Below are 9,975 nucleotides of genomic sequence, written 5' to 3' on the forward strand. Positions count from 1 at the left end.
TAATCCTAGTACTTGGGAGGCTGAGACAGGAGGCCTGAGGTTCGTGGCCAGCCTCAGCTCTACTTAATGAGGCCCTGCATAACTTAGTGACACCATGTTTCAAAATAAAGAATAAAAAATAGGACTGGGGGTGTAGGTTGGAGGAATGATGCCCCTGAGTTCCATCCACAGTACCACAAAAAAAGAAAGCAACTTGAAGTATAGCTCGAAGGTAGAATGCCTTTGGGTTCAATCCCCAGTAAGACCAAAAAAAAAAAAAAAATATATATATATATATATATATATATATATATATATATATATATATATTCATAGGAGCATACTATGGGATGGGGGACATTCTAAGACAGGCAGGTAAAGTGGCTCACCTGAAGCCACATGGTTTGCATGGGACTGAGCCTAGCAGTCTGGCATGTGGGTCAGCAACAGGAGGGGAGGCTTTGGTAGTTTTTGTTTGTTGTGGTGCTGGAGATTGAGCTACATCCGCAGCCCTATTTTATTTGGAAACAGAGTCTCCCTAAATTGATGAGCACCTCACTGAGCTGATGAGGCAGGCTTCAAAACTGCAATCCTCCTGTCTCAGTCTCCTAAGAACTGGGATTATAAGTGTCCTCCACCATTCTGTCTAGTTTACTTTTGTGTGTATGTGTATGTGTGCGTTACCATGGATTGAACCCAGGAGGATTCTACCTCCAAGCTACGCTCCCAGGCCTTTTTTTTTTAGTTTGAAACAGGGTCTCAATAAATTGTGGAGGGCCTCACTAATTTGCTGAAGCTGTCTTCAAATTTGTGATCCTCCTGTCTCAGCCTCCCAAGTACTTGAGATTACAAACATGAGTCACCACACATGGCTGGCTAGTTTACTAATACCTTAAAAAATACCCAGCTGGAGCCAGGAATTGTGATACATGCCTATAGTCCCCATACTCAGGGTCCCTTGACCCCATTCTTTGTAGGAACAGCTGCTCTAGCCTGGTACAGGAAGCTGGCTCTGAAGCACTATAGGGAACCGTTTTTTCTAATTATCAACAGGATACCCACTTTGATCCTGAGCAGGAACACCAGCCCCAACTTTTGCAGGAATACCCCATCCTTCTTCAGTACAGGACCCCCTTAAAAAGCCCAGTTAATAATTTCTTTTCTTTTCTTTCTTTTGTGCATATGTGTGATGCTAGATATTAAACCCAGTGGCATTCTACCTCTGGGCTACACTCCCAGCCTTATTATTACTGTTATTTTTTTTATGGCACTAGGGTTCCTGGAAACCCTTCTCCGGGCTACACTCCCAGACCTATTTTTATATATTTTTTTATTTGGAAACAGGGTCTCTTAAGCCAGCGCGGCTGGCTTAGAACCTACTTCAAACCTACGTGATCCTCCTGTCTCCGCCTCCCAAGCGCAGGGATTACAAGTGTGCGCCACCACGCCTAATCCCCAGCCCTATTTTTTAAATTTGGAAATAAGGTCTCGCTAAATTGCTAAAGGACTTGCTAAGTAGCTGAGGCTGGCTTCAAACATACAATCCTCCTGTCTCAGCCTCCCAAGTACTGGGATTAGAGGCACAAGCCACCACTCTCAAATCAGTTAGGAATTTCTTCTTTTTTTTCAGTACTGGTGATGGAACCAAGGAACATTCTACCTCTGAGCTATACCCTCGGCCCTATTTTGTTCTTTATTTTGAAACAGGATCTCACTCCCTATTTTATTCTTTATTTTGAAACAGGGTCTCACTAAATTGCAAAGGGCCTAAGTAGCTGAGGCTGTCCATGAACAGTGATCCTTCTGTCTCAGCCTCCAAAATGCTGGGAATCCAAGCATGTGCCACCACGCCTGGTTTCAGATAGGAATTTCTCTTTCTTTCTTTCTTTCTTTCTTTCTTTCTTTCTTTCTTTTTCTTTCTTTTTTCGGTACTGGGGATGAAACCCAAGGGCATTCTACCTCTGAGCTATACACCCAGCCCACTTTTTTTCTTTATTTTGAAACAGGGTCTCACTGAGTTGCAGAGAACCTCACTAAGTAGTAGCTGAGGCTGTCGGCGAACCATGATCCTCTGGTCTGCACCTCCTGAATGTTGGTATTACAAATATGTGCCACCATACCCAGACAGTTAGGAATTTCTTTCTTTTTTTTGTGGTACTGGGGGTGGAACCCAGGGGCTTTTCTACCTCCAGGCTATACTCCCAGACCTATTTTATACTTTATTTGGAAACAAGGTCTCACTAAGTTGCTGAGAGCCTCACTATGTAGCTGAGATTGGCTTGTAATCTGTGTGATCCTCCTGACTCAGCCTCCCAAGTGCTGGGATTACAAGTATGTTCCACCACACCCGGCCCAGCTAGGAACTTCTAAAGGCACAATGTGAGGAAGTCCCTGCACCATCCCGACAGACACACCCATCCTGACACTCTACTGGAGCATCAATCTCTCTATGGCAGTTCTGTCTGGCTCTCAGGTAGGAACACCTCTTCTCTGGAGCTGGGCTGCAGCTCTGCCCTCCAGGAAGCATTTTAGGTATGCCTCACTTACAATAAACTGATTTCTGAACCACAGCCCTAGATCTTCCTGTACAGAAATCCCCACCCTCAAGCCCTACAGGAACAGTAAGCGGAAGTGGAAGCCTTTGCCTTCATTGTTGGCAGCGACCCCTATGTCACCCTGAACAATCCCAGATCTCATATCCTACTCTGTGGCATCTGCAGAAACCCAAGATCCAACTTAAAACGTGAACCATAGTCTGAAATGTGTATAGAAAACCCTTTCCTAGCCAGGCATCGTGGTGTATACCTGTAATCCCAGAACTGGGGAGGCTCAGACAGGAGCATCAGTGGATTGAGACCAGCTTCAGCAACTTAGCAAGACTCTCAGTAAACTAATGAGATCTGTTTCAAAACAAAAAATGAAAGAGGGCTTTGAGTGTGGTTGGACATAGAATGCCTGTGAGTTCAATCCTCAGTACTACAAACAGAAAAACCAAAATAAAAAATATAAACAAAATAGGCTGGGGATATAGCTTGTAAGTAGAATGTTCCTGGGTTCAATTCCCAATGTGTGTGTGTGTGTGTGTGTGTGTGTGTGTGTGTGTGTGTGTGTGTGTGAGAGAGAGAGAGAGAGAGAGAGAGAGAAGAAGAAGAAGAAGAAGAAGAAGAAGGAGGAGGAGGAGGAGGAGGAGGAGGAGGAGGAGGAGGAGGAGGAGGGAAGGGAAAGAGAAGAACAGAAGAAAAGGAAAAAGAATATCTCTGGATATGGTGGTGAGTGTCTGTAGTCCCAGTGGCTGAGGCAGAAGGATCCCTTGAACCAGAGAGTTCAAGGCCAGTCTGGGCTATGCAATGACACCTGTCCTGGAAAAAAGAAAGCAAAAGAATATGCCACAGAGATCATATGTGGCTTCAAAGCATAAAGTATTTAGTAATTGGTCCCTTATAAATTTGTTGATCCTTGCTCTACGGGAACCTCTCTTCTAAGGGAAAACGAACCTTGACTTTTACAAGACTACTTGTCTATTACTACAAGCCTATTACTGTGCAGGCATCACAACCCTGGAATGTTCCACATTGCCTATTATTATGCTTTCTTTGTTGTATTTAGGGAGTTGAAGGTCTTAGGTCTGTAACCTTCTTGCACTAAGACAAAAGTCATGCTCAGGTAGGAAGAGCCTGGAACTGGTGGTTTCAAGAGGGTCAGTGGGCCTGGCTACTGGGCCTTGGGGCTGTCAATCTGTTTTGTTATTCAGAGATGCTGAACCCCAGGCCGCTTATCTTTTAGGCTCCAGCCTACAGCCTGGTAGGAAATGGTAGAGAATGAGAGAGGGAGATTAGGACAAACCGGCCTCCCTTGGGGCTGATATTTAGAAGCTGGGGTGGGAACCGCAGGGGTGTGGTGAGTAGTCACAGGGACAACTCCCCTTACTCCCAAGGCACACACAGCTTCTCACTACTGCTTGAAAGTAGAGGTTACCCAGTGGAGGAGGCAGAAGGGAGAGCTGCCATCCATAATTCCTCTGCACAATCCATTCTGGCCCCTGGCAGTATAATGATCACAACTCTCCAGATGAGGAAACTGGGCACAGAGCTGTTCAGTAACTTGCCCAAAGTCACATGGCTAAGTCCCATAACCTCAGTTTCCTTATCTGCGAAGCAGCTTTAAATAATGGGAACTACCCCCCGGAACTGTGGCTTTCACCAATGCCTGTCACTTAATATTTTCTCACATTACCATTACTCGCCCCAGCTAAGACTCCTCCCACTCCACCATCCATTTTCGTGGCAGAAAGTCAGTAGCTAACATCTGGTGAGGGCTTCTAATGTACCATCGTAGAGTGCCAGGGAATTCTCACACTTATCAACACCACAGCTCCCATTTTGACCGCCACCAGGAATGGTGCATTGTCAACCTCGGGCCCGTGTCATAAGTATGCGCCGCGCGGGAACCCCCCCCCCCCGGGAGAAGAAAAGGTTCCCCTTCCTAACGCCCTGTCTTCCTAGCTTGCTTTTCAATCACAGTTGTCGCGGGTCCGCAGAGCTCCTAAAGTGGCCGGACAGGGACAGAGGGATGGCGAGCCCGGCAACCAGGAAGGCGGCGTGGGGGTGGGGGGCGCCGGAGCCGGAGCCCCCTCCGGAGCGGCGAGCGCGCGCTTCGCGCAGGCGCAGTGCAACTCCCGTCGCTCCTGTGAGCTCGCGAGAGGTGTGGCCCGCTCGAAGGACTCGGCCTGGCGACACGGTCGCCGCTGTGGGCGGGCCCTGGGCGGGCAATGGAGAATCCCAGTCCAATGGAAAAGAAGGGACCCACCACCCGCGGCTCTTCAAGTCGCCGGGGTGGCGGTGCGAGCCAAGGGCGGAGCTTGAGGAGCGGACTTCGCTCTGTGAGTAAAACTCGAAGGATTGGCCGACGTCAACGGCCGGGCGGGAGGAGGGCGGAGGCTGACGGGAGGCGGCTCGCGAATGGCTGAGGGGACTGAGTGAAGCGTTAGGAATCCGTTCTGGGCAGGGTGGGGACTGGTGGAAGGAAAGGGGCAGTCCCCGGAGGAGCCGGGCTTGTTGAAACGCTAGGGGCGGGATCTGGTGGAGAGGAAGGTACGGGTCCGGCCCGATAGAGGTGCAGTTAAGTAAATCTTTATGGGTGGGGTCGAGACCGGGGCTGGATCTGGTCGAGTGAAAAGGTGGGTAATCATCCTCTGAGATAGGCCTCAGAGGGCGAGGCCTAGAGGAAATAAAGGGTCTGGGAATGAGACTCCGTACCGTGGAAGGGGTGGTGATCGGCTGGAAAGGGCAGGCCTTGGAACTGACTGAGCCTGGGAGGTAACTGCTCGGTGAATATGAGGCAACGCAAAGGGGCGGAGCCCAGTGGACCGGGCAAGACTAAGTGGACTGGACACCTTAGTGGATGGGGAAGGCTTTGAAGCGGGGTTTAGGAGCCTGCCAAAATGGATGGAGTCTGGTATAGGGTGCGGAGACTGGAAAGGGGCCTGGACATAGGGTCCTGGGGGCACTCCAGCTCCCTCACGGCCAACTCCACCCATTCAGAGCCGTGTCAGGGGCGAAGGCTTTCCAACCATGACCTCCACCGGCCAGGATTCCACCACTACCAGGCAGCGAAGGAGTAGGCCCAACCCCAAATCTCCCCCTCGGGATTCCAACATCACCTCCTCGGTGAGGCCCCAGATGTGCCCTGATGCGGGGGGAGGGAGAGTAAGCCAGCCAAGTCCTCCCCTCTGGACTCTGGACTCTGACCCTTCTCTCTGATTGGCAGAAGCGAAGTGTTAAAAAGGGGGCCGTGCCCCGCTCTAGCCCCAATCTAGCGGAGGTAAAGAAGAAGGGCAAAATGAAGAAGCTCAACCAAGCAGCGGAAGAAGACCTAATCGTGGGCCTCCATGGGCTGGTGAGAGGGGCCTGGCCGCAATTTGGCCTCCCGTGACAATCAAAGCCCTGAGGTTTCCCTATCTCGAGCAGTATGTGATGTTCCCTCTGATCCAGGCCCTGTATAGATCTGTGTCTCTTTTTTTCCCCTACAGAGTTTGAACACTGAGGCCAAGTCACAGACTGGTACTGGCTTGGTGTTTGATGATCAGCTAAATGAATTCCACTGCCTCTGGGATGACAGGTAAAGCTGGATCCTCCTAGGTATCCCCAAACTATACAAATACACACACTTAGATGCTCCCCCGTAGCAAGAATGAATCCTTTCTTACACCAGAGACTGGGAGACTGGAGACTGGGGAGGTGGGGATTATGCTTGAAAAAGCCATTTAGTCAACAAACATTCATGAATTCCTGCTGTGTGCCATCAGTTGGTGATATAAACGTGCCGATCATGACAGATAGGGTCCTTCAGGAAAGTGATTGTTAAGAGGGCAGTTTATTAAACAGGAACAGCAGAAGGAGGTGTCTAATGAAGACAGAATAAGAGCAGGGGATTCAGGAATGTATAATAGAGAACCCTGGACTAGCACCCAAGGGTTCCCAGAAACTTCTCTTGAGGAAGGGGACATCTGTGTTAAAACAGAAGGAATAAATCTCTTGTTTGCTCTACTTCCCCAAAGAATCAGCTAATTCTTTTGGCTATGTCTTCAAAATATATTCAGTATCTGGCTTCTCCACATGGGTTCCCTTTACACAGCAGCCTAGAAAATATGTATGAGATGATGTTCCCTTTCTTAAAATGCTGCGAGGGCAGACCACTGATCTCCCAGCAAAGCCTGAGTTTTTTAGCTTGGTCTCTAAGGCTCCATATCACCTTTATGACATCATAGATCATTTCTCCCCCTCTTTGACTTCATTTCACCCACGCCGATCCCCTTGCTCTTCTTCCAACATGTCAGGCACCCTCCTGTCTTGGAATTTTACCCCTGACCCATCCCTTTTGCATATTTCAGTGAGACTATGCACCTCCCGTACATGGTCTTAGATATTTCCCTAGTCCCTGCCAGCTGTTTAAATATTATACTCCTGTTTTTGCAAGTTGTGTAGCTGTCTCCCTAGTCTGACCTAAGACTAACTCATGGTGTAAGGCCTTGTTTTTGAGAGCCAGATGTGATGCCCATGCCTGTAATTCCAGTACTTGGGGGGCTAAGACAGAAAGATCTTAGGTTTGAGGCCAGCTTTAGCAACTTTAGCAAGACCACCCCTCCACTCCCGTTAGTACTGGGGATTGAACCCAGGGGCATTCTACCTCTGAGCTACACCCACAGCATCTTTATTTGGAAACACAATCTCACTAGGTTGTAGAGAGTCTCGCTAAGTTGCTGAGGCTGGCCTGAAACCTGTAATCCTCCTATCTTAGCCTCCCAAGTACTGGGATAGTAGACTTGCACCATAATGTCTGGCATGAGACCCTGTCTCAAAAATAAAAAATGAAAATTCTATTTAAAATTTAAATAGGAGAGCTGGGCATGGTGGCTCATGCTTGTAATCCCAGCATTCTGGTGGCAGAGACAGGAGGATCGTGATTCGCAGACAGCCTCAGCTACTTAGTGAGGCCCTTCACAACTCAGTGAGACCCTGTTTTAAAAATAAAAAGACTAAGCCAGGCGTGGTGGCGCATGCTAGTAATCCCAGCATTCCGGAGGCTGAGACCAGAGGATCATGGTTCACAGCCTCAGCTACTTAGTGAGGCCCTCTGCAACTCAGTGAGACCCGGTTTCAAAATAAAGAATAAAAAAAAGTAGGGCAGGGGGTCTAGCTCGGAGGTAGAATGCCCCTGGGTTCCATCTCCAGACCCACATAAAAAAGACTAAAAAATAGGGCTGGGGGTATAGCTCGGAGGTAGAATGCCCCTGGGTTCCATCCCCAGTACTACAAATAAAATTTTAAAATAGGGTTGGTAAAGTCTTGATGGCACTTGAATGGGGATCTGAAGGAAACAGGGAGTAAGCCCTAAAGCCATCTGAGAGAATGTTCTAGGCAGGGAGGACAGCTAGAGTCAGTTCCCTGAGGCTGGTGTAATTTAGAACAAAGAAGACGGGTGCAGATGAAGCAAACTGAAAGAGGGGTTGAGTGGTAGGAAATGGGGTCAGAAAGGTGAGGGGAACAGATTGTTTAGGGCCTTTTGAGAATGGATAAAGAAGATTTTGGCTTGGTTGGGAATGGGATGGGAGCTATGAGAGGATTTTGTATAGTCAGAGTACATGATTTGATTAGAATTTTGAATGCTTATAGGGCATGGCACACCCTTGTAATCCTGATACCTTAGGAGACTGAGACAGGAGGATCACAGATATAAAGCTAGCTTCAGCAACTTAGTGAGTTCCTGTTCCAAAATAAAATAGAGCTAAGGGTATAACATAGAGTTAGAATGCTCCTGGGTTCAATCCCCAATACCAAAAAAAAAAGATTTTTAAACAGTATCCAGTCAGGGCATGATGGCCCATCCCTGTAATACCAGTACTTGGGAGACTAAGACAGGGATTGTAGGTTCAAGGCCAGCCCCAGCAACTTAAAGAAACCTTTTTTCAGCTGGGCGTGTTGGCGCACGCTTGTAATCCCCGCGCTTGGGAGGCTGAGACAGGAGGATCTCACAGGTTCGAAGCCAGCTTCTGCTACTTAGTGAGGCTCTCAGCAACTTAGTGAGGCCCTGTTTCCAAATAAAATATAAAATGGGTCTGAGAGTACAGCCCGGAAGTAGAAAGCCTCCGGGTTCCACCCCCAAGTACCACCAAAACAAAAACAAACAAAAAAAAACGTTTTTTTAAAAAAAATAAAAGCCAGGTATGGTAGCACATGCTCGTAATCTCAGCATTTGGGAGGCAGAGACTGGAGGATCCGGTTTGTGGACAGTCTCAGCTACTTAGCGAGGCCCTTAACAACTCAGTGAGACCCTATTTCAAAAAAATAAAATAGGGCTGGGGCAGCCAAGCATGGTGGCACACGCTTGTAATCCCCACGTTTGGGAGGCTGAGACAGGAGGATTGTGCAGGTTCAAAACCAGCCTCAGCTACTTAGTGAGGCTCTCAGCAACTTAGACCCTGTCTCCAAATAAAATATAACATAGGTCTGGGAGTATAGCCCAGAGGTAGAAAGCCCCTGGGTTGCACCCCCAGTACCACCAAAAAATAAAAAAAAAATAGGGCTGGGACTGTAGCTCTCAGGTACATTACCCCTGGGTGCCATCCCCAGTTAAAAAAATAAATAAATAAAAAAATAGGGCTGGCTAGAGTAAGGTAGAATGTATCTGGGTTCAATCCTCAGTACTCCAAAATCATAATTATAAATAGTATTAGGTTGCTATGTACAGAAAGGACTATTGGGTGGATGGGGAGATGTGGAGAGAGCAGACATGACACTTGTCAGTGTCCCCACATCTGTGCTCATGTATAACTGTATCTCTGTCTCTCCAGCTTCCCTGAATGCCCTGAGCGGCTTCAAGCCATCAAGGAACAGCTGCTCCAAGAGAACCTCATGGCTCGATGTGTGTCCTTCCAGGTGAGTCCCACAGCTAACACTGAGGGTGGGAGCTAGCAGGACCTGACCCAGCATGTTCCTTAGCCCTTTGTTCCTCATGTCTCCTCAGGCCCGGTTCGCTGAAAAGGATGAGCTGATGATGGTCCACAGGTGAAGGCTTGGGAGCCTGGGAGGGCTGGGGGTGAAGCTGCCTAGGACCAACTGGGGCAAGATGAATGCTTTGGGAAGGAATGTCTCAGAGTATGTGGCCAGTCTTGGGCAAGTCTTGAGCCTCTCTGTGTCATCATCTGTAACACTGGATCTAGTAAATCTAAGTTCCTCGGGAAGGGGCTTAGAATGGAATCAGACACATCATAAGCCCATGATGAGCTATTATTGTTATAACATGGTTGTGTAAACAGATAGTAGATGCATTGGTAGCATGATCAGGGGTTTCCCCTCAGGGGGGCTGCAGGAACCCGGAGTAAGAGGTCTGGTTTGGTATTGCTCAAGGAAGCTAGCTTGGCCAGAGGGGTTATTTGAGTCAAACTCTGAGAGAAGAAAAGGAGTGAGTCTGATGAAGAAGGTCAAGAAAGGGAGAAAC

The 9,975-nt window shown here is 48.2% G+C and overlaps 1 protein-coding gene across 1 annotated transcript; it reads left to right on the forward strand.

Annotated features, from left to right (window-relative positions):
• Positions 1–5,549: 5,549 nt before the first annotated feature.
• LOC308278594 (histone deacetylase 6-like) lies at positions 5,550–9,546 on the forward strand (the record flags this gene model as incomplete). The annotated part of the gene is made up of 5 exons (XM_080718467.1): positions 5,550–5,645; positions 5,746–5,874; positions 6,008–6,096; positions 9,329–9,413; positions 9,502–9,546. 5 exons carry the CDS (start codon positions 5,550–5,552, stop codon positions 9,544–9,546), a joined length of 444 nt encoding a protein of 147 aa, XP_080574593.1.
• Between the last annotated feature and the right edge of the window lie 429 nt (positions 9,547–9,975).

The sequence above is a fragment of the Muscardinus avellanarius genome (genome assembly GCF_963383645.1).
Source record: "Muscardinus avellanarius genome assembly, chromosome: X".
NCBI lineage: Eukaryota > Metazoa > Chordata > Mammalia > Rodentia > Gliridae > Muscardinus > Muscardinus avellanarius.